This window comes from Mercenaria mercenaria, chromosome 12 (genome assembly GCF_021730395.1).
Source record: "Mercenaria mercenaria strain notata chromosome 12, MADL_Memer_1, whole genome shotgun sequence".
NCBI classification, from domain to species: domain Eukaryota; kingdom Metazoa; phylum Mollusca; class Bivalvia; order Venerida; family Veneridae; genus Mercenaria; species Mercenaria mercenaria.
This window is the reverse complement of record NC_069372.1, coordinates 49,800,646-49,825,983: the sequence shown is the minus strand read 5'-3', so window position 1 is coordinate 49,825,983 and position 25,338 is coordinate 49,800,646. Positions and strand designations below refer to the sequence as shown.

At 33.6% G+C, this 25,338-nt stretch overlaps 1 protein-coding gene across 4 annotated transcripts; it reads left to right on the top strand.

The window, feature by feature from the left end:
- The first annotated feature begins 1,183 nt into the window (after nt 1-1,183).
- On the top strand, nt 1,184-23,568 carry LOC123534418 (uncharacterized). 4 transcript variants are annotated; one of them, XM_045316658.2, is made up of 6 exons: nt 12,784-12,923; nt 14,365-14,633; nt 15,427-15,729; nt 16,476-16,631; nt 17,090-17,123; nt 17,466-23,568. In XM_045316658.2, exons 2-6 carry the CDS (start codon nt 14,477-14,479, stop codon nt 17,608-17,610), a joined length of 795 nt encoding a protein of 264 aa, XP_045172593.2. In that variant the 5' UTR covers nt 12,784-12,923; nt 14,365-14,476; the 3' UTR covers nt 17,611-23,568. The 4 variants fall into 4 exon arrangements, with proteins under 4 accessions (XP_053375980.1, XP_053375979.1, XP_053375981.1 ...); XM_053520004.1 differs by lacking the exons at nt 15,427-15,729; nt 16,476-16,631; nt 17,090-17,123; nt 17,466-23,568 and adding exons at nt 1,190-1,340; nt 1,635-1,961; nt 3,910-4,230 and having other exon boundaries at nt 12,654-12,923; nt 14,365-14,622; XM_053520005.1 differs by lacking the exons at nt 15,427-15,729; nt 16,476-16,631; nt 17,090-17,123; nt 17,466-23,568 and adding exons at nt 1,184-1,340; nt 1,635-1,961 and having other exon boundaries at nt 12,654-12,923; nt 14,365-14,622.
- The last annotated feature ends 1,770 nt before the right edge of the window (nt 23,569-25,338 follow it).

Below are 25,338 nucleotides of genomic sequence, written 5' to 3'. Positions count from 1 at the left end.
GAAATAACAAAATGAAATAGACATGTGCTAGGACTTGAGTCAGCATATATATTGTTCTGTTGTTCATAAAGAACTGTAAGCAGCAACAAATCGTTTATATAAAACTTTTTTCGTACTGAGTTGCACTTATTGAGGTCAACTGTCACATTATCAAAGTTTAGGCCTATTAATACAAACATTTTAAAGTACTCGATTATGGCATGTCAGACGTTGCTAAATTATATATATATGTATGCTATTATTATTGTATGTTTGTTATTGTTATTCAATGTCTTGTCATTCATATTCTTAAAGTCATTATTGTTATTCTATATTTCGTTATTTTTGATTTTGTTATTCATTGTCGTGTCATTCATATTCTAAGTCTTATCATTGTTATTGTATATGTCGTTATTCTTATTGTATGTTCGATATTCTTATGGTAAAAGTCATTATTGTTATTCTATATTTGGTTTTTCTTATTGTATCTTTGATATTGATATTCTATGTCGTGTCATTCATATGCTAAGTATTACCATTGTTATTGTATATGTCGTTATTCTTATTGTATGTTTGATATTCTTATGGTAAAAGTCATCATTGTTGTTCAATATCTGACGATTCTATTTACAAAACGTGTCATTCTTATTCTGTATGTGATTGTCGCTGTGCCATTTATTTCGCGGGAAATCGCACATCAATAGGAATATCATGCTTACAAAAACAATAATGAATATACAACAACAATAACGTCTTTAAAATAAGAATATCGAACATACAATTTGAGAAACGACATATAGAATAACAATGTAGCTAACATATAGAATATGAATGACACGACATTGAATAACAATATCAAAGATACAATAAGAATATCGAAATATAGAATAACAATAATGACTTTTACCATAAGAATATCGAACATACAATAAGAATAACGACATATAGAATAACAATGGTAAGACTTAGAATATGAATGACACGACATTGAATAATAATATCAGAGATACAATAACAATAACGAAACATAGAATAACAATAATGACTTGTACCATAAGAACATCGAACATAGATCTACCTTAAGAATAACGACATATATAATAACAATAGCAAATTTTAGAATATGAATGACACGACATTGAATAACAATAACAAACATACAATAATAATAACAAACATATATAATGAAGCAACGTTTGACATGCCATACTCGATCGTATGTAAATATACATAATTTAACTTCCTCATTGTTGAAGTTTGTTAACATTGTTATAATTACAACATGTAGTGGTTACTTTTAAGAACAAATATGGATATCTGGAAATGCGTATCTTTATGGATTCTTCTACATATATGTCCAGGTAAAATGATTTTGTTGGTGTTCTAAAAGCTCTGTAATAAGTCATTCATATAACTTGTTAATGCAGATCGTACGCTAACACTTTCTAGTTGATCTTAATGTTTTTTTTTCATGAATTGTTGAATTAAAATGGTATTATTATCTATTTTTTTTATCATGTTATATGGTAACAAATCATCTGTGCGAAAACATACTGTAGTTTGTTACTTGTTTCTGTTTTCACTACTAGTATATGTCGCGTTATCAAACAAAGTCGATGCTACTCAATGTTCAAGTAATCTTTCTTTTTTTTCAGATATAAATGCATGTCCTGCAAATTCAACTTCAAAATACGCACGAGTTGGAGAAACAGTTAGACTGCAGTTCCAAGTTGATGTTAATTTTAAACAGTTTGTAGTTTATGATATTTTGATGTCTAATCAGGTTAAAGTACTTGGAATTGCATATTTCAATGGAGCAAATTTCACCAGCTTATATCTTGACAACAGTCTGAATTTCGTTGGTAACCTCACAACCGGAAACCTTTCTGTGGAAATTTCTAAAGTGAAGTTGCAAAATGGCAACGTTTATAGTATGAATCGGGACACTGAATCTATTAGTTGTATATCACTATATGTGTTAGGTAAGTGGACATTTAATTGTCATTTAAAGAATCACAAAACAGCAGCATTGAGCTTGAAATCCATTATACCACTTAAGCAAGTTTATTCCATTTTCTGAAAGATTTTGCATCACTTATTTTACTTATCCCTTTGTCCCACTTTAGACGCATTGTGCGAAAGAACTAAGACGCTTATTTTCGGATGGCCCTGGGTTCTTTTTTTGGCTACTCACAATGGGATGTGTCCTGGGAAAGTTATCGCAATTGCTCAAGTCGACCCACCTGTAAATAGGTAACAGATAATTGCGGGGGTAAGGTATAATTGGTTTTAAATGTTCTAAGATAATGTCGCTCAAACGCTCAGCAGAGCTTATATTCATTTAGTAAATAAAATCTTCCTTTACCTTCTGTCTTTACCCTTTCTCTTTGTCAGAATAATGAAATGTGCAGCTCTTTATTTAGCTAATACCCATATAAACACAAAATATTTTTTTTGTAATTGTGACAGCAGTAATATTTATAGAAAATTAGTATAAGACTAGGCATAATGGAGTAAAATGATTATACACAGATCACTCCTCTACCTTTCAGCTAGAAAATGCAGTGTAATTAATTTTGTAATATTCTGTGCAATAAAGGTCAGTTCTGTGAAACAAATAATGAATGGGCAGTTAATGAGTAATAAGACCTTAATAAACTGTAAACATGAAACGAATATGCACAATAACTTTAAAAGTGAAGCTGTCTGTATTTGTATTTTATATACTGTCACTTACCCATGACATATTTGTCATGAATCATGGAAGTACAAACACGTACCATTTCAAATTTGGTAAGCACATCATACTTACTTGATCAATATATAAATACTGCGGTAGAATATATAAAGTCTGTAGAAAACCTGTTTCATTTGTTTCACTATAAGTTACATATTATCTCGGCTTCGTGAAAATGCTTTCTAAGGTCAGTGCTTACTTTTGTTTTAACCCTTCTCCAGGCATTGGCAAACTTTCTTTTAGACATCAATCTTTGATATTGCTATCAAATAAACCTCTTGAACAAAGACACTTAGCTGAGATAACATTTCCCATATTTTGGCAGTAAAAATATGTCATCTTCAGTTGTTATAATATGCAAATTACAAAAGTACAAGGTGGGAGAAAAAATGAATAAACATACAAAAGATGATACCTACCATGATATGAGCTGGGTGATGTTTTGTTAAATCGATTTGTTTGCCTTAGAGATCCCCAAATACCGTTTCCCTTTTCATTTAGTTGCTGTAGTTTTATTGAAATTTGCTGTTGAGCATATCTGTTTTGTTTCTGTGGCAATGTTATGAGATCAGACATTATATGGACGTATTTAAACTTATTCGTTTATACGATGTCCTCTTTCATGAGTAAGTTATTGACATTTCTTAGATCATATTACTAGGCCAGTGTCTGTAAGTCATTAACTGTCGCAAGTCTTCGAGACGGATATCTCTGTCCGAGTAATTTTCTGTTTTCCATGAATATTATTCCACAACTTCCATGAATCTGGCTCATTTGAATGACCTTCCGGAAAAAGAATCATTAATATCAACGTCAGAACTTGGGGCCTATGTAGAATTTCATCAGTATCCACCAAATCAAATCTACATATTTCAATATTGCTATCTGTATTGTCCTCATGTACAACATTCTATTACTCGTTTTGCTGTGTTTTTGCATAAATAACAGGATTGTTTTCGAAACGGGGTTTGTATTTTTACGGAAAGGAACAATTGTCAATAAAATGTGAAGTTTGGATCAATGACATTTCATCGTAAACACTTATAAAATAGTTAAACATAACAGCCGTCACATACGGGTGGTTTCGGCCGGAACGTTTATTTGATACAGGTCTGGATTTGCCCGTTTTGTTCGCTATCTGGTGTCTGTGATTTAGGGAGTTATGATTTGAAAGGAGTAACATATACTTTCAGGTATACCAAAGACAACAACAATTCAAAATGACAACAAAATATATAGCGTCGGAAATAATGTTACTCTAACATGCATCAGTCATTCAACAACAAACCCAAGTGATCCAAAGCTTAATCTACAGTACAACTGGAAAGTGAACAATGTTGTAAATCCAACAGATGCAAGATATATTTATTCACAATTTAAACAGACACTGATAGTCACAAAACTTGTAAAGGAGGATGCAAATAGAAATTTTACTTGTACTGCTACTGAATACGGACCTACAATTACTGGTTTAACATCTGCTAGCAGTGATGGGCATACAATAAATATTATATGTAAGTCTATATCTAAACCACAATTTAAAATTATATGGAATACTGTTTGTAATTCAAGTGACAGGCTGTGTTTTTTTCATGTTTCAGTAATACATTATTGGAGCGAGTTAGTGTACTTTAGTCTCTTCTATGTAATTTGCAGATGGTCCAGATATAGGTACAACACAATTTTTACCCTTATATAAGAAAACAGTCACATTAATGATATATCTTGTAGTCTGTCTGTAGTCTGTAACCCATCCTGTAACTATTAATGGACGAAACCTGGAAATATTGTAGTCAGTGGCAACGAGGTATTGTCGTTAGGAACCTATTAGAGAATGAAATTAGGATATGATTTAATCGAATTCTCGTATTTTTAGATAAATCAAATATTCTATATTGTGTTATTGGCATTATTAATTTTAGTTTAACGTTACACAGACTCAGTTACAGGTCACATGGCAACCTTCCAGCTTTCAGCGTTGGAAGAAGACATCAGGTGCCCCTCAATATAAGTCTGTTGCATGACTTCCTCACATTAAAGAATTCTACGCCCTAAGCGATGTTTCGAACACACAACAAAGAACAAGTGTTTCGAAGTCAGCGAGCTTAACCACTCGTTCGTGGAGGTCTCCTAATTCATTTTCAATTTTGTATATAATTTAATGACTTTGTGCATGCTATCAGAAAATATTCTAAATGGTGCCTTAAAATGTGATATACATTTATTGCCTTTTAATGGGGTCGATATGAGGATTTATCGGCTTGGAAAAATGATATCGATCGAGGGCGTAATCTGAGGTTGATACTACTTTTTCCAGATCGATATATCCTCATATTTATCGAACCCACATGGCAACAGTGGTTTTAATATCCAACATGTGCAAGGGTTAATCGGCTACAAAGAGATCAAATCAAATGTAAACAGATGCAGTGGTTGGTCATTTTTCCTAGAAAATAATGCAAGATTTCCCATTGTTTTACCTCAAAATGTTATAGTCCCCGGGCTACCATAGACCCAATTCACCCCCCCCCCCCACCCACACACACACTAGGGAATATTGTTTTAGATTTTAGTTCGTGTTTTGACTCCGCCTGCAAGTCAGTCCGACTTTTTAGCATAAAAGTGACTATCTTTAAACCAATGAAAATGACTATAAAGATTTAATAATAGTTAATGATATTATCAAATACACTTTTTTTTCTTTCAGATAGCATTAACTGTTTTTATGATATTATAACAAGAATAAAGGATCTCACAAAATGAATTAAGGATATCATGAATTAGTGAATAATTACAATGCACAGGTGCGTTTCATGCAATTGTGTATTTGTTTATTAATTGCAAAAATCTTTCCCATTTGTTGGATCGATTTGAACTTAATATACAATAACACAGTTGGAGTTTTATGTACGCGAATCCTCGATTTATCTACTATATTGTATATAATAAATGTTTCAGAAACGTAATCCATTTTCTATCAACAGATATGTTCTTATATATTTCCTAATTTTGAGCAATTACCATTTTTTATTTATATATGTAAATTAGAAACTCTCTGGGTATTCCATAACCTCGCAGTTGATGTATGAAAGATCCTGTCATCATATCGTACTGTCCGAAATTTGGGCACCACTTATGTTAATAAATTCTTTTGGGATCTCAGATTTCTGGACGGCGTATATACTTCCATCATATTCACTACATAAGCCGGCGATTGACCATTGAGTTCATAGAATTTTATATTCTACATTGCAAAGCACTGGAAGCAACACAGGTGTTATATTGTCGTATTTGGATGTTCTGGCTACGATCCTAGCTGCCGTATTTGTTTAGTTTGTTCATTGGCGGTTTTGGAATCCCATGTAGAAGAGAGTTACAATATTCCAAACGTAATGTAACAAGAGAATTGATTAGAGATGTGGTTGCGTTCATGGTTAGATATTGTCTGATGTGACCAATTTGCCGCAAATGTGCATAGGAATTCCTAAAAACACTATTCATATGTTGCCCTATCTTTATGTTCGAGTCCAGGTAAGCACCGAGGTTCGTGACACTGCCTGCTTGTTTGATTTCAGAGCCGTTCACTGTCAAAGAAACATTTGACACAAATTGTGCTTTGTGTACAGATGAAAAAAAATATGATTAATTCTGTTTTTATGTCAGCTTTGAGTTTCAATATGCTGGTATTCATTCAACACTACTGTATCCTTTAGACTTTAGACAACTCTTAATGCGATGGATGGTCTCTTCAAAAAATATTCTCTCTATCGGTTTGAAGGATTGATATAACTGTGATTCGTCCGCATAGAAATGATTGTTCAGTCCGTACTTTTTGAAGATAGCTCCCGACAGATTTTGTTTACATTGTGTAGTTCTTGCCCCAGGTCAGACCCTTGCGGTATACTGTACTTCATGAGCACTGGTTGCGATAGCTCACTGTCTATGGATACGGTCTGGTAAAGGCATCATAGGTTATACTAACTATTTATATCACGATTGTAGTGAATGCTTCAAGCTTATTTGAAGCAGTTTTCAAGCCCGTTTCCTGGAAAACCAGTAGTGGTGTCATATGAGAAAATAGTTGTTACCCTGGTGGTGCTCGATCCCGTTCCGCGGGTTATGTGGACGACGCAGTAGTCACAAGGCCTCCGTCTAAGACCGTCTGGAAAAAATCTGATACTGACATATTGCACATACTTCAAAGCTACATCGGTTACGAAAATACCAATGAATGATGTAATTAGTGTACTGCAGTCCCTTTCAAAATTTCCAGTAGTTGGACAATAATCTATCTGTAAATTGTTTATACCTAGGTGTTATTATACATTCTAATGTATCATTGTCTACTATTTTCTTTCAATTCAAACATCCAATAGATAAACTCATCTAAATGCATTATGAGGGTGGCAAATACTTTTGCAATAAATTAAATAATGAAACGCACCTGTAAGTGAGTTTTTATACATAATGTTTCTATTTCTTAAGACATTTACAATAACTTTGGAGAAAACGGCTCACAAAATATGAATGTGTGAAGATCTAAATTTTTAGCTAAGTATGTGGTTCAACATCAAGGTCGGCCATTGAGATAAAAGGCTATATTAGCCCGGCTTATAAGTCATTCGATCTTGCACTTTTTAGTAGAGACAAGCCATGAACATAAAATGATTGAAGGTTATGTCAAATAGAAATCTGGATATGGAACACTGACTTTTCGCACCTTCTCTTGTCAGGGGCAGACAACTCATATAAAGGATATTTTCAGCAAATTTCTTTTTAAATCGTCATATTTCGCTCAATTTTTAATAAAACATTAAGATTTTTGGGATTTAAGTGTTTTGTATTAATATCTTTCTATTTATCATATTAAAAACAGGTTTACTCTCAAGTTTATTCATGCGCAACGACTTCCGTTATTTTGATAAAAATGCTCTTAGTAGTTATATTTTTTAATGAATCCTGACAAAATTGTTATATAATTTATCTTTATAGGAATGCAAAATTGAAATAATGTAAATAAATAATATATTTCAGAAAAAGACAAAAATATTCATTGTGGTTTATAAACAGCTACCGGTCCTTCATTTTTATCAAAATTACCGTAAAATGTTTGTAATATAATACTCATTTTTCAATACAAAACCCTTAAAACAACACTTATTACACTTCTGTGACATTATCCGCGATCGAATATATCAGTTTCCTGAAAACAAATCAGTTAACGCAATTAAAAGGGAGGTAATCGGTAAATGTAAATAGATTGTGCATATTTGTCGCATTACCGTTATTAATGTGTTATAATATTGGTAAGTTACAAGTATCCAGGCACTTATGTATTTAGATTAAAAGGTTCGTGGTCTCAAAAAGAATAATTGAGTGGAATCATTCATGCCGATTTACCATTAAATAAATTGCACATTCTGACATAGCTGGATTTGGTTGCAAGTTAAACAAAGAAGAATGTAGTCAGTCTCTGTATATTAAAGAAATAAGAATTAATATCACCTGGGCGTAGCTCGAGTGATATAATAATACGCATCAGATGACAAACAATGAAGAGCAAATCACTAAATTTGATATATTATTTCGATTCTAACACGTTACGAAGGACTTTAAAGTACATCTTTGACGACATCTATCAAATGCTAGTATTTGCCTATTTTCTATTTTGTCTTGATTTCTTTTTCCTGCGCGACTGACGTAATTATTATTATTATTATTATTATTATTATTATTATTATTATTATACCAGATTTATATAGCGCCCTTTTCATGATAAACACGTTCAAAAGCGCTTTACAGCAACTGCAGCCATACAGGGCGCGAAATCATCCTCTGCTAGTACAGACACAGAGCGATCTGACCAGAGGGACAGAGTGAGATAAAGCCCCCAGATTAGACAGAAAGAATGTTTCAGATACGTGTTCGGCTAACTTAGCCTAGCTCTTTTCGAATAGACAGTTTGGTTCTTTAACGTGCCCGGTGTATAGCACCGATACACGCGAAGCCGTCTTTCCTGGGAAGAACCAGTATAGGCCTCTAGTGAGGTGGGGGGGGGGGGGGGGCACTCAAGAGCATCTCAGAAATTTCCAGTGCCTGGACCGGGATTCGAACGCCGGACCTCTGGATTGACAGTCAAGCGTGTTACCACTAGACCACCGGCCCACCACTAAATAATTGTGACGTCAGGAAAATGTACTGATATATAAAAGTACACAATAATCAGCTAGGAAAATGAATTCGGTTGTGTTAGAATATGTGATAAACAACGGTTATCGCGCGGACCGGTAAGACAGCATTATGATTTGATTTGATTTGTTGGGTTTAACGTCGCACCGACACAATTCAGGTCATATGGCGACTTTCCAGCTTTGATGGTGGAGGAAGACCCCAGGTGCCCCTCGTGCATTATTTCATCACGAAAGGGCACCTGGGTAGAACCACCGACCTTCCGTAAGCAAGCTGGACAGCATTATGAAGTCCATTATGACGTCAAATGGTGGCATGACGTCCGGTTTATTACTACTTGGATAAATGAAGCCCAGCAAAATTTTATCATAAAATTTCAATGACCATGTTAGAATAAAAATAAAGAAGGCCGTCGAGTGGGTTATTCACCTGCTTTATCACAGTTCAGAACTCAGATGCGCAAGAATTGAACCAAAATGTTTTTAATATATCTAATTAAAATGCGATATTTTTAATAGGGTGATTTATATAAAGACATGGGTGTGATATTTTAAGTGAAATGTTTCTATAAATCTAACAAAGCTGTTTTACTCTTTGTAATGGCATGATGTGTGTATCATTCTATATAGTTTTGCAAACTAACGTAATTAAAGATATACTCAAACGAACAGTACTAAGTCCCGATTTATTTCTTACGTTAATCAAACTGTATTTATATCTGACATATGAATATTTTTAGAGTGAAAGAAAATTGATATCAGAACATAATTTAATCACACAAAGCATGAAAAAGTCTTACAGAGCTATTATTTACCTATCATCCTAAAGGTCTATGGCGATAGTGTAAAATAAAAATCAGCTAAATATATTCGTGTTTTAAATGTTAAGGGGTGCGTATTTCGAACGCATCAATGTAGTACATACCAAAATGGAAACTGCTAATTTGCTATTTATATCATAGAAGCACATTTTTTATTTGCCTTTCTTCAACATTGTTTACACTGATTCAGTTTTGCATTACATTAACTGTTTTTATAAATAAACTTTTTAACTTACGGCATATATTTATACTAGCATGCATCATCATGAAAGTGTCTTATGACTACTGTCTAGTATAATCACAAAAGAATGACGACGCGACGTCTGTGAGCAATCGTACATCCAAATGTTCTGATATTTGTAGCTCCGTTTTGGAAAGCCAATTTACTTCGGTAGAACTATTTATTTCTTTTCATTTCATCAAGTGCAGTACGAAGTTGTGTAAAAATGCTTATGTTCATCTTACATTCCCTTTCATTAAGAAATAGACTTTGGTTTAGTGGTTCATATCTGGGTATGAAACATATGGACGTGTAAGCTTACAGAAGGCGGTAGTCTGCACATGCGCTTAAAAAAGCATGTATTTCATACCAAAATATAAATTTGTAAACCACAATGGTGATGTGTATCTTATTACTACCACTTGAAATATTCAGTCTAATTTTACATATTTTGGGAGTTATACTTCTCGGGAACCCTACAGAAAACGTATTCATGTCGTGTCACAATGCAGTTTTCCCATTGGTCACATCCGGTAACATACACATTTACCATACCGCAATTGTTCCACCTTTACTTAAAGTCGTGGTAATGGTACGTAGGTTTATCGTTTATAATGCAGAAGCAATTTTAACATATACTAATGAGGTAGCCTGTCCATATTGTAATGTACTTTGATGAATTAGAAACATATGTAAAAGTACATTTATAAATATTTTGTCTACAGTCATACGACAGACTAGCACAGTATATAATCTCACTGGTGAAATGCAGTTTGATATAAATATGTTAGATCAAAGTCGCCAGACTATAAGAAAAAACATTAAGCAATCATACATTTTTTCTCATTAATTTATATATGAATAATGTATCTCTGACAGGTAAAAACACCTCAAAAATGAAATTTAGTAAGGAAATCGTTTTAAACATGCGCAAATGTTCAGTTTTATTCATAATTTAAAAAGCATATTTGGAGGAGTAGCCCCCTCTCCCCCACGCACCCCCCCCCCCCCCCCCCACACACACACAACATACCTGTTTTCCGGATATTTTACCTTATCGGGATCAACTTGCATTAGTTCGTGTCAAAACGTTATTTCACATGCCACTTTTAAATATGGAGTTCTAAGCAAATGTTTTAAATGACTACAATAAACAATAAAATATGAGCTAGAATAATTAAGTTTTTTTATTGAGCCGCTTCTAAATGGGTTAAGGCATTGATGTGAATAGAAGTATATGATATTGCATGTTTCAATAAGCCGTATTTTTGACATTTTACTAACAATATACTTTTCTAAATAAGTAAAAATATGTGCATGTAGTAATTTGAAAGGTATTTGAAAAAGTCTAAGTTTGATGCTAGAAGATTTGGAAAGTGCATGTTGTCATATAGTTTACAGCTGTATGCAACATCGCGGCACTAATAAAATCTCTCTGACCTATCCCTACAAATATTCTTTTGGGAATATTTCTTCTTTCAGTTTTATATACGTTCTTTGCTTTTAACAATTAGAAAGGGTCTGCTTTTCTTAGTATTTTATATGCCATCCCTTAGCCTAGCTCTGTTGCGAAATAGTCATGAAATTAAGCACTCTACATTGTTCTTCATTATGTTATATCAAGTAGTAAATCGCTGCAAAAGTATAGAAAAGTATTTAATTCAAATTAAGATCTACGTATGAATTGATTATTACATAAATACGAGGTTTAGTTCGTATCCACAAGAAAGAAACATACAACATTTAGAATGAGCAAAATATGAGACATCTCTCCCGTATGTGTGGACAAGTTTAAAATGACCCGACAAGGCATTTATAGTTGGAAGAATTCTAAAGCGATATAACCTAATTATGAACACATGTTTCCTCTTCTTTATAACACTATTTTATAAAAATTTTGTCTTTGTTTGAAAACAGGATGTAAAGTTTAAGAAATGTGATACGTCGTTTTAGATAATTTATCCCTGTTCATACAAATTATTCCAAAAGTAACCTTTCTTTGACATTTCTTAAAATAATGTAACTTTGAGAAGTTCTACATATCCCAATTGTTTTGTCACCAGATTATTGGAAATTTCGAAAAGGGCGATACAATTTTAAACGTTGCTGAACATAATCAAATTATTTTTACAAATTCAATAGTCCTAAAGATGACGTCACATAACAGTTTGCCCAGGCTTTCATGGTTGACTGATTCGAGTGTTCCATATCCAGAATTTATCTTCTGGTATTGTTCTTTAAGAAATGCGTTATCTTAAGTCTCTACTAAAATGTGCAAGGTTCGGCCATATTTTAGGATTTATAAGCCGGGCTAGTATGTCCTTTACATGATTGTATAGTGATACGGGTGCCCGTGTGTTTGTTTTTGTTTTTTCAATGTCCCTACTTTGCCGAGAATTTTGTAGTGTCTGATAATTTTTGGTAATAGATTGGCACACACAACTCTGGGATCAATGTCAGGATGCAAATTTGTACATTTCGAAGTAAATTATAGGTATGAAAGTTGTTCATGTCTGGCAAATATCATTTTCATTATATAGCAGGAAAATTTGTTTTCTATGAATATAATTCTAATTAATTCCAAAAAAGACCTTTAACTCATGTAAGCGTTTCTTTGTGTTTAGTATAAAAGCTATGGTTTTCGGAAGAAATGTGTACTTGCATACAAACAAACATACATCACTTCACCTGTTTTCTACTATTTTAAGATGGACCCGATAGATGTAATATCAATGTCCAGTCTCCATACATACTAGCGGAAGGCAATACACCAGCTACAATCACATGTCAGTCAGATTGTTTTCCTTCCTGCTCATACAAGTGGACAAATAGCTCAACAGGTAAAGTGGTTGGGTTTGAGGGCGAATTTCAACTTGACACATTAACAAGATATGAGGCAGGAAATTACACGTGCAGTTGTCAGAATACCGCTATCATAGACCACCGTGACACAACTTCCCTGCAAGTTATCGTAAACTGTAAGTAACACAATTTATTTTGTCCCCATTAGTTATAAGTTAATATCTTGTTTTATCCTTTGCTGTTAAGTCATCCATTGATTAAAACTTTTCTAGACAGTGGAAGGGTTGAGGTTCACAAAATATGATAATATTTACTACAGTTTCAAATGTTATGCAGATTTCAACAATGGTGGGAATTTATTGAAACTTCATACAGGAAGCTTCACTCTTTAGAGGGAATGCGCATACCGAGGGCTTAGAGCGAAACTGGTCTATCTGTATATAGAAATAGAAGCAGATAGACCAGTTTCGCTCTAAGTCCTCGATACTATCTTCATGTTCCTGATTTTTCTCCAAGTTATTGCCCTTCGATTTTCGACAATAGTATTCTATAGTACAATTCTTGTTCGAAGTACTGGTTGGAATTTTGCTATACTTCATAGGAAGATTTACTATCAAGAGGAGATGCACATATTATATTCAGGCTTTTGGTTGGATGTTATTTCACTGATTTATTGCCATTTTATTGTTATCATTATTATTATACCAAATTTATATAGCGTCCTTTTCATGATAAACACGTTCAAAGGCGCTTTACATATAGCAAACGCAGCCACACAGGGCGCGAAATTCATCCTCTACTAGTACAGACACAGAGCGATCTGACCAGAGGGACAGAGTGAGATAAAGCCCCCAGAACAGAAAGAGAAAAAATCATTTTAGATACAGACCTGTCCGGCTAACTTAGCCTAGCTCTTTGCGAATTGACAGTCTGGTTCTTTAACGTGCCCGGTGTATAGCACCGATACACGCGAAACCGTCTTTCCTGGGAATAACCAGTACAGGCCTCTTAGTTAGGTGGGAGACACTCAAGAGCATCTCAGAAATTTCCAGTACCTGGACCGGAATTCGAACCCCGGACCTCTGGATTGACAGTCAAGCGTGTTATCACTAGACCATCGGCCCACCCATTTGATTATTAAACATGTGTAAACTATAGCGCCATCATAGTCAGGAGTACTTCTCAGCAACGACTGCCTGAAATTCAACAAAAAATCATGCGATGCTTTACTCTCAAGAGCGGGTGAGCGTATTTTCATGAGTTTTCAATGAGATATTGCCATTTAATCATTTAACATCAGTAATCTATATGTGCCCAGTCAGTAAATTTCACTTTTTGCTTTTAATATGCAAATTTCGGGGAGCATCCATCGGTTTAACCTATGTTTCTTGTTAATACTGCGAAAGAGATCCAGTGAATAGTAAAACTCGTGCATGATATTGCTTTATTTGGGTTGGTGAAATTGCTTTCCTTTCCGAGGGTTAAGCTAAAAAACTTACATTAATTGAATCATCCAGTTACTTCATTAAGTAATATATAGCCATTTACAGTGATTGTAATACAGCATTAATTAAAACACTCTCGCTGTTTATAGGTTGATATATATAACTCTTCCAGTTGCCTCATTTTTCATCACAAAGGCCAGACAAAAGTTACTGTCAGTGAGAATGAAACTGATGTACACTTTAAGTGTGAAATTGACAGCTATGCAGGATCAAAAGTCCAAATAATGTTTCAAGACGTTTTACTGAAGGAGACGTTTCAGTCTAGCAGTCTAACGTTCACCCGTAGCAGCATCACGTGCTCCCATGCAGGCGTTTATACTTGTAGAGGAGACAATCAGCAAAGTCAGTCACCTAGCTCAAGCATCAACTTATTCGTGAGATGTAAGTACTTTAGTTAAACATGAAACATTTATTACCAGAGCAATTATGCAAATATGGTGACTTTTGTTTTAACTGTGCGTCACACTTGAAGCAAAACAAATTTTCCTAGGTATTGTGTTTGGTATGAAATGTTTTCCGTCTCAGCGAAGTATCTTGTTAGTTAGTATTTATGGTCGTATGCAATAACAGGCTATGTCGAACATAGCATGCATTCTGATACAAATAGAACGACATTAGAGTTGCCATCAGCACTATACCGAAAAACAAGTAATAATGGTAAAGAACACATACGTCTACAATGCGTAGATGAGAATTCCTGATTAAACTCTTCAAGTATTTTGATTTCAAAACTGAATTAAAACTACCTAATCGAACAAAGATATAGAAATGAACCATGTTCAGTATTGCACTTTTCAAAGCTTTCACTAAACAACACAACTATATTTCAACGGACATTTTTCAGTACTTGCCATAAATGCTACACAAACATATAGAAACTTGCAGTTAAACGAAAAATATGAGAAATATGCGGTAATAGTTCCCACAGGGATCATGTGTATTGTATACTGCTACAAACGTTGCACTTCCTTTTCAATAAAAACTTGAACATGTACAGTTTTGCAGCCCACGTTGCTAACATATTTGTTGCCGTTTATAAATACGGACATGAAAAGAACGTGTCTACGCACCCTGATATAAAGACTCTTTGTAACTTGTTTATAATTTTAGTTAGGTTCTATACATTTACAGACTGCATATAACATGTTTTTTCTAACAGAATTGTACATTGTAGGCTCCCCACGACCACTTCATCAGATAAAAAAGAATAAAACAAGTTCACTGTATGTTCCCACGACACTAACTTTTACAACAATAGCATACCCGGTGCCCGGTCCTACAGGATTCCTTTGGCACAAAGAAAATGGATTGTTATGGATGCCATTATTGAGCAGCAATGATTTGCTGGTATCATCATCGGGATCACAGTCTCATTTGACTATACTAAATGTATCACAGTCAGATTACGGACGCTACAAGGTGACAGCTACAAACGATGTTGGCAGTTACGTACAGTACTTGTTTCTGTTAAGAGAAGGTATGCTTTAATTTAAAATCTGAAATATACTTTGATAGCAAAAAATCTCATAACGAAACAACTCAATCGCTTTACCTGCGATAACTTCTGTTGTAGACCAAATTGCAAACGTCACTACAGGCCGAGTATTTTTAAAATTCTAACGTTCCAAAAAAAAGGTTCTCTAAAGGTAAATTTACGATTAATATATTTTGACTTTGATTAATGATTCAGCATTTTACTAATGAAAAAAAAAAACACCTTTCAAAGATCTGCAATTTGATCAATCGAAGTCAGATCATTCTAAAGTTTGCATAAGTTTACATGTTTATTCCTTATGTGTTATGACAGAAAATTCTATATTTCAAAATTTTGACGACTGCTTACTTCATTGAATGTATAAATACAAGCATACCTAGACGTAAAACCGTACAAAATATTAAACAATCTCATAGTAGAATATTATAGGTGTCCCTTCCCTACCTCTTGAATCTTGAAATATTATACGATTCACCAGAAAGTCAATGCTCCATAATTGATTCAAGTTGTCTGACTAGTAAAGAATGTATATACATGTATATAATTACATCAAGCATATAAACAAATAAACAATATCTAGTTCTTGTTTCCGGATTCATAAGGAGTATAAATGCTACAAATGACCTAAGTCTTAAGGGGTTCACATATTTTGTTCTTTGTCCTTTGACAGACATACACATTTCAAAACTTAGCCTAGACATAAGTGGAAGTATATGTATATGTTTCAGATATACAAAGACAAACATATACCACTGAAACTTGCGCAGTGGAAACTAATAAGACGGGAACTATTCTTGGAATTTGTTTTGGTATACTGAGTGCAGGCCTTCTTGTTTACGCAAGCTATCTTACTATTTTGCATAAAAGAAGGTCTACTGAGAAAGGTATTTAAACAAAACAACTGGTCTTAAACAATACATTAGATTTTTGTTTAAGTGTATGCATAAAGCAAAGTATAAATAAAAGCTAGTTTATTACATTTGCAACATACATAAATATTAAAACAATGTATCTACATGTAATTACATTTTTCGTCTTTTACACTTTATCTTTTATTAGAATAGCATGAACCCCCATTGGAAATAAGCTTTTAGCTTAAAGCTTTTAGTTTAATGGGTTATCCATAGGTCTCTAGCTTTCTCTAAAGTATAACACTTGGCTTAGAATCTTTAGTTTTATGGAAGATATTCATTTTATCCTAGTGTTAATAACAGACTGTTTTTTACTATGCATAGTAATTGGTTTAATATGATGTTATATTATATTAATTGTCTTGCGTTGTGTTTATGATACTGACCATAAATATAAATAAATAAATAAATAAATAACTGTACATTTACAGGAAAACAGAAGACAGAAGATCTGAATACACAAGTGTAACGAACTTTTGTTATTTTATTCTGTTAGCTATTTCATCATGTTTGTAGAAAAGTGAGATTTCACGTGGTTTTTTTTTCAACATGAAACATGGTATATACGCAACAGTCATGATGCCACAGTTGTGAAATTCTAAGGGAAATAATTGTTACATAGAATCTTATTATAACTTTCCCCTTTTCTGTAGACACTGTAGACAATATTTATGCTCATAGAGAATGTACACTGTATCAACAATCGAAAAAAAAACTGATTTAGAGGATGCATTCATGTGATTTAGAGGATGCATTCATGAATCATCTTGACGAAAAACAACCAAAAAAACAACTATTTAATTTCAGGGCTTACATTAACGTAGCAGAAGAAGGTACAGTCGTAGAAATTAATGCCTCAAGTGAAAACAAGGACTCTGAAAAAGTGTATACAGAACTATCGCAGTATTCAAAGGATGACAAGTCAACGTATGATGTTATTCAAAAAAATTAGAAGCAACACGTATTGTAAAATCATGATTCTGGCAGCATTTGACAATTTGTTTAATCAGCTGTTTGCATCATCTTTAGCTGATAGTGCAATAAAGTGATGTAGAATTTAGAATTTTTCCAAGTGGCATGGAGCGAAGTAGTTATAGTCTGCTTATATATTAAAAAAAAGAGGCCTAGAAATTGCCTTTGATGGCATTTTTTGTTAATGCCCGACCGCCTTGTTCATTGTTAACTTTATAAAAATTGGAAAAATATCAGGGGGGCTGTCGCCTTCTAAGGGTCATAGTAAGGTCACAGCACAAGGTCAAAGGTCAATAAGTGCATATGTTTTGTTATAAACTTCAGATTTTTGCCATTTTTACTACTTTTTGATATTCATTTTGTATTTTTTCGGTGATAGTTATGAATTTCAAACGTAAAATAAATTACTTCGTGTAGATTTATTGCATCTGAGACTGGCAAAATTCAAAACGACTAAAGTTATTCCTATAGATTGAGCTTAACTTTTCGTACGCTCTTTGTTCATTTATGAAAGCTATCTTTCCCATGTTTCTAAAATTTCCGTCTCCAGGTTTACAATTTCCAAAAAGGCTGGTTGATTGCCTCTAACAGTACAGGTAGAAAAATCTATGGCGCGTATTTTATAAAGACTAGTACCGTCAAACTTCTTTTGCTAAAATTCGGATTGTTCGGACTACTCTTGGCTCGAACCCATTTTAAGGTCTATATAATGTATACTTCACGTTGGCTTGTACTACTGATATTGCGAACACATTTTGTCTGACATGTCGAGTTCTAGAGAACATAGTTTGACTGTAATAACTATTGACAGATCTAAAGATTCCTTCGGAAGTATAGAACTCAAGGACGAAAAAATAGCAAACTCGGTTTGATTGAGTCTGTTTGTTAGACAGTATGAAATGTGCAAATTCTCCCAAGCATTATCTCAAATTGTCTATGCTGTCAATTAAATCTCTATTCCAGTGGTTTACGCATGTGCTGTATTAATTGCAGAAATGTGTGGACGTTTAGGAATACTTGTGTAGCGTGATTATCACACGGTCGTGACCAGGTCCACGGTTTATATATGTTTTTCAAAACCTGCCCAAATGCTTATTCTTTGTCCAATATTTGCAAAATTTTGCATATTAAATTCTCAAAGATAGCTTTTGTAACTTACATAATTTAATTTTGATTTTATATTCCTGAAATTTAAATATATTGATTTGAATATGCCCAATTTGACGTATTTTACCGGCTTTTATGGTGCTTCAGAAAAAACTTGCAGAACACAGTAACTTATCTTTTTCACGAATCAGATTGTCTTAAAACTTGCTAGAGGTGTTAAATATTGTGCATGGGACTGTTGTTTGTGAATAGCTACTCAAAATAATAAGATTTACACGCTCTGAAAATGACCTTTTTGTCTAAAATCTACAAAAAACATGGCCGCGGTGTGCAAATAATGAGTTGCTTATTTCAAAACTGTCCTATTATTCTTCAGTAAAACTTCTTGTTAATTTAAGACTCTAATAACTTGCTTGACATACCCATAGGCAAATATATGTTTATCGGTGTAATTACACCTTTGGAGAAAAGCGTGATTCGCACGTTTTAATTTCATCATTCGCTGCCTGAAGAGACAAGATGGCGGAGCTTGCGAAATCGAAAGTAAGTAGATCTGCACTTTTGAAATAAAATGTTGTAGATTCTAGATCTTTCTGGTTGACTGTCACTTGTTTATCTTATTTATCTGTTTCCACATATAATATGGATCTAGTAGATTACATACAACCAGTTTAAAATAATCACCTAGTGAATAATTTTATGCATCATACTGGTATATATCTCTAAGGCTAAGACCGCCCATGCGATTATCACGGCTATACCCGGAACCGTGCGATTCTCACGCCGCCGCGTAATTATCACACGCGTGGTAATATTACCACGCGTGTGATATTCACGCGACAAGTGTACCACTATCTATGTACAAAAATTAAGCGATATCAAAGTTTAAATTTAGATATTAGATAATCGCAAATGTTAAGTTTTTTCACTCTTCGAATCAACTAAAAAAAGTATTATGTTTGTTTTCCTGTAACAATAACTTTAGATTTCCGAGTGATTGGTCGGTGCTAAAACCAAACGTACCAATGTATCACGAAGGTCAGTGCGAAATCCAAGAATGAACTACCCTTATACAAAAACAATTTCTTACGCTCATATAAAAAATGAATAAACCCCATAATAGTCCCACTTCATAAGCTAAAGACGTCTTAGTCTGACATATTCAGTCGGCAGTATATGTTTATTATATATCCATCGTTTTGAATTTCAGATCTCTTCTTCATGTTCTTCTCATCCTGTAGGAAGTTATGTTTTCGCATAATCATGAAAATACTGGAAGATATAACTTCAATATTTCACTGAATTCGCCTTAATGTTACTATCATAAAAAATTCTAAAGCAACCTGTCTGATGTTTTATATCTTTATTTTTACATTTTTATTTTTAAAACATCTGAATGACTAATGTTTCAGTGTCAAGATACTAGATATGTTTTCACAATGTTATCAAGGACATCCTGTCTGAAACCAAGTGTCACATGTGTAAATTGTTACGATTTAAACAGAAATAGCGTGCTGAATTTTCAGAATAAAATAATGCAAATATCGCATAAAGAGCTTCGGTGGTAGTTCTTGAAATGTGGTATACGTACTTAATTACAAATACATTAAGTATGATGATAAACGTCTGACCGATAGTAAATAAAAAGAAAATAATAACGGCAAATCAAAGAAATATAGTATAGATGTATAAATTAACTAGATCTGTTCTGTTTTGTTTATTACCGTACATGTACTGTGTACACCTACAATGTGACCAATATTTCAGCTATTCCTCTAAAATGGTCCTATTTTACCATCACCGCGTGGACAAATTCACATAAATATGTATCATACAATGAATATTGAAATCATTTCTTTAGGAGCTGAAGAAGTATTTCATATATGTAAATGTTACTTTCAACAGTATTTCAGTCATGTAACGGCGGTCAGTTAACCTAATCAGTGTTTCTCAAGTATGTACAATTACAAGCCTTTCCCCCGCAAGTAACTGCCAACTTCTCCATATGATTCAAAGGTTGAGGAAGAAATTACTCCTGACAAAGCTTATTATCAAATCATCATGGAAAACATACACCTCTCCCGGGGATCGAACTCACGACCCCGCGATCCTTAAATCTGCGCTCTCCTTTTTAAGCTAAAATTACTTGGTTGTATACATGACAGTAAAGTGATTTTAACTGTTTATGTGAGATTTTTTTGATATAATTATATGCAATTCATTTTCCGTTGTAGTTTTCTTCCCCAAAACCTACTATAGTTTCTCTTTCGCACACATTTCTCAAAAGGTGTACAATATGTAACTATTCATTTTATAGTCAGTTCAAAGCTCAAATTCATTTTTTTGCTGTCTGAAGTGCAAGAAATGCATTTGCAATGTAATATTATAATCATCTACTCAACAACTCCGCATATGACTTTTGTTTTTATCTCTGCCAAATTTTGACAGATTTGAATGAAAATTGGACATTGTTTAATGACCAGTTCAATTAAATAAACATAACAGCGATATCAATTGTGTGTACATTCATTGAGCCATGACAGTCAAATATGATGACCCAAAAGAAAAAAGTCACAGAATGAATGCAACTTGGTGCTGGTCTCTATCCATCTGCGGGATTAAACAATTTGGTCATTAATGTGGTGTTATTAATGACGTCAATAACCTGATATCAAGTTAAGGTAGTTCTGCACGTTTGATAAACCGGAAGTGATGGCGTGACGCCATTTTTCCGGAAAACGTAGAATAAAGACTGGATTCGGCGTACGGAACAGAAAATCATTTTATGAATAAATTGCAACCTGTGAGTAAATTTATTACAATGGTACTGTTGCTATATTATAAAGTCAAAATATGATAATAAAACATATCACATGTTAAATAATTCAAAATAACGTCCTAAATTAGCGTGAAATGTCCGGTTTACTTTAATCATGGTCAAATATCTCAAAAATAAGCACACGGACCTATATATTATATTTCATCAAATTATAGGCCATGTCTTTATTTACAACTGTGAGAAGTTTCATCAAAATCTACATTGTAGAAAAATTTCTATTCGCGAAAATGTTAAGAAAGTTATGATTTTCCCATAGACTCTCATTATGAAATATTGCGTGAGGTCCCTATTTTTCAAATCAGTCTAGCAAAAAATCAAGCGCACGACCCTATCTTTTTTATTTGCTTAATTTTCTAGGTATATTCTGAAGTTTTGAAAAATCAGTGTTTAATCAAATTCTACATTGTAGAAATAATTTCGATCCAAACGTGCAGAACTACCTTAACATGTTCATATTTAAAATATTGACGGATGTTCCATTTCAACTAAACACAGGTGAACATTCAGAATATATAATTTGAATTTCATTAACTTCATAGGATCAAAGTGTACTGCTGTGGTTTGTAATTTACTTATTATGTGGCTTTTAATTTAAGGGTTACCTTATTGTTACCGTTACGGTTAAATAAATTTACACCATGCTATGATCGTTTTTATGTTTTATTATATTAAAATAATAATTAAACATTGTGTAAGACATTCATTCAAATCGGTCAAAATTTGGCGATAAAAGGAAAACACGGGTGTGGAGTTATAAAACTTGTTGAGTATATTATTAATATATGCACCATTTTGCTATCTTTAATACCTTAGACGTCATTTTCAAAAGTTCAGTCTTGACCTTGACATGTCTGTGACCGTGAAATTACATTGAAATAACCCTTGGATACGACAATACCAAAATATATTTCTGCAGTTTATTCACATATAAAGATAAGCAAACATGTCAAGTATAACACACTTTGCCATCGTATGCCACTTTTCCCAGATATATATTAGTCTTTATAATGTAATATATTATATATAATTTCTATATTATCATCAGTTTTATTTACAAAATACTAAAGGACGATGAGACACAATATTTAAACCAATTTAAATGGTAATATGAAAATAAAACGAGTGCAAAGCAGCATAGTTTATTTGTAAATGCACTCATTTGACCTTTGACCCCATTATACTGTAATGAGGAACCCTAGAGGGCGGCAGCCTCTTTTAAATTTCATGTATGATCCTAAGTAACACTTTTATACTAATATCTGAGCATTAACAAAAAAATGCCATCAGAAGTCACATTTTCCTAAGATATTGGCAGACTATTAAACAAACACCATTGTAAAACTTTAAGACATCTAATCAGCTTTAAGAATTGTTAAGTTGACAAACTTTGCTCGTATTTTTGAAATCTTTTTGTTTTAAGCCATTTATCAGCAATATTTTAGTTATGTATTGCAGACAACATGTCTTTTAAGAAATCGTAATGGAAAGCATACGCCCCGCCCGGGGAACACGACCCTGCGATCCGCAGATCTGCCTCCTCCCATTCGAATAGACTGGCATCAGTCGTTAGAGTCCTTCAAAACAATTATTTCAACCATAAAATCCTCTTTAATAGCACTTCCTTGAAAAATTTACAATATCTCTTATCTCTGACCCTAACGTAGAGAAAATGGTTTTCTGAGAAAATATCAGTGTCAGTATGAAGAAAGAAATTAACATTTTTACAGATTATTTGATCTCAACTTCCTATCGAACTATGCCTAGGCTCTTTGCTCTTATAGTCTGGCTGTTCTAGAAGGGTATGGGAAAATATATGGAAATATTGAAACATCACCAATGAGATTGGAACTATTCTTTCAGTACTTAAAATAAACAAATGGTATCCATTATGTATATAAGAACATTTTTTCTACTTGTTAATATTCGATCATGGATAAAAACTTGAAAGTTGTGTATAAGCAATACTATAAATAAAAAAAGTTGGATGGGTAATTTTTTCTTACTTCGTTGAGCGTTAATTTCACAGAAAGGGAGTTGAACTTATCAAATTCAACTACCAAGAAATAAGATTTACTCTGTTTTTGACTTTTCTGTATATCGCTAACTATATATTTATATGGCAACCTCTTTCTTTTCTTTGGCTTACAGTTTAGATCATTTTCCAAATTCAAAATAGAGTGGTCCCCGAAAGGGACATTTGTTTTAAGTAAATCGTCTTGCTGTGATGACCGCCTATACCTACAGAGGACTGAGGAAGAGGACTAACAAATGACGCGGCCAAAGTCTTAAAAGGGAAGGTACGCTCAACGTGCTTCTCTTGGAGAGGATGGTGAAGGCTGGTTGAAACAGAACAGTCCGAAGACCATAGCGAAGAGGATTCAACATTCTTGCATAAAGAACTATTTTTTTTCACTGGATCCGCCAATGTATTAACGGGAGAAAAATCGTGTGCAAACAAGGCAATTCACGTTCTGTTAATACCCGATTTTTATTTTTGAAATGCTTTCCCAGGGACGTATATGTATTTCTGCGCAGATTGACATCTGGTATCTGCGTCTTGTTTCTTTCATAAAAACCTCTTCTTGTAGCATAAAAGTTACCAACGCCAAATGCGCTGCCCCCAACAATGTTCGTACTCGCTTCTTCCCTTGTTTACTCCCCTTTTAGAACTCGGCGTCGTTTCAGTTTTTGTAGATATAGATAACCGTGAATATTTAAGAATCGCGTGTACGATTGTTTGTTTTTAGGAATCATATTTATGATTTTGGTAAGTATCAGTCGGTATGTTTTTATCTAATTTCTAGAAGAATTTATATAATAAACAGCTTGAAAGTTTGACATTACGTTCGTACTCATCCGATAACGAGAGATAAAAAAATCTTGTAAACTTTTAGTATTTAGTAATGTTGTTGATATTTGGGCCCTGGTTATGGATATTTAAAACATGTTTACCGTTTCCAAGAACAACAGAATGGTAATTAAAAAAGGTACTGGAATCGTAAAGTCATCACATATGAAAACAAGAGGACCATGATGGTCCTGAATCGCTCACCTCTTCCCACATGACCCAGTTTTGAGTATGACATCGTTTTTTCTATTATTTGACATAGTGACCTAGTTTTTGAGCTCATGTGACCCAGATTTAAACTTGACCTAGATATTATCAAGATAAAAATTCTGACCAATTTTCATGAAGATCCATTGAAAAATATGGTCTCTAGAGAGGTCACAAGGTTTTTCTATTATTTGACCTATTGACCTAGTTTTCAAAGGTACGTGACCCTGTTTTGAACTTTACCTAGATGTCATCAAGATGAACATTCTCACTATTTTTCATGAAGATCTCAATAAAAATAAGGCCTCTAGAGAGGTCATAAGGTTTTTCTATTTTTATACCTACTGGCCTAGTTTTTGACCGCACGTGACCCAGTTTCGAAACTGATCTAGATATCATCAAGGTGAACATTCAGATCAATTTTCATGAAGATCCATTGAAAAATATGGCCTCTAGAGAGGTCAAAAGATTTTAATAATTTTAGACCTACTGACCTAGTTTTTGGCCGCAGTTGACCCAGTTTCAAACTTGATCTAGATATCATCAAGATGAACATTCAGACCAGCTTTCATACAGATCCCATGAAAAGTATGGCCTCTAGAGAGGTCACAAGGTTTTTATATTATTTGACCTACTGACCTAGTTTTGTACGGCACGTAACCAAGTTTCAAACTTGACCTAGATATCATCAAGGAGAAAATTCTGAC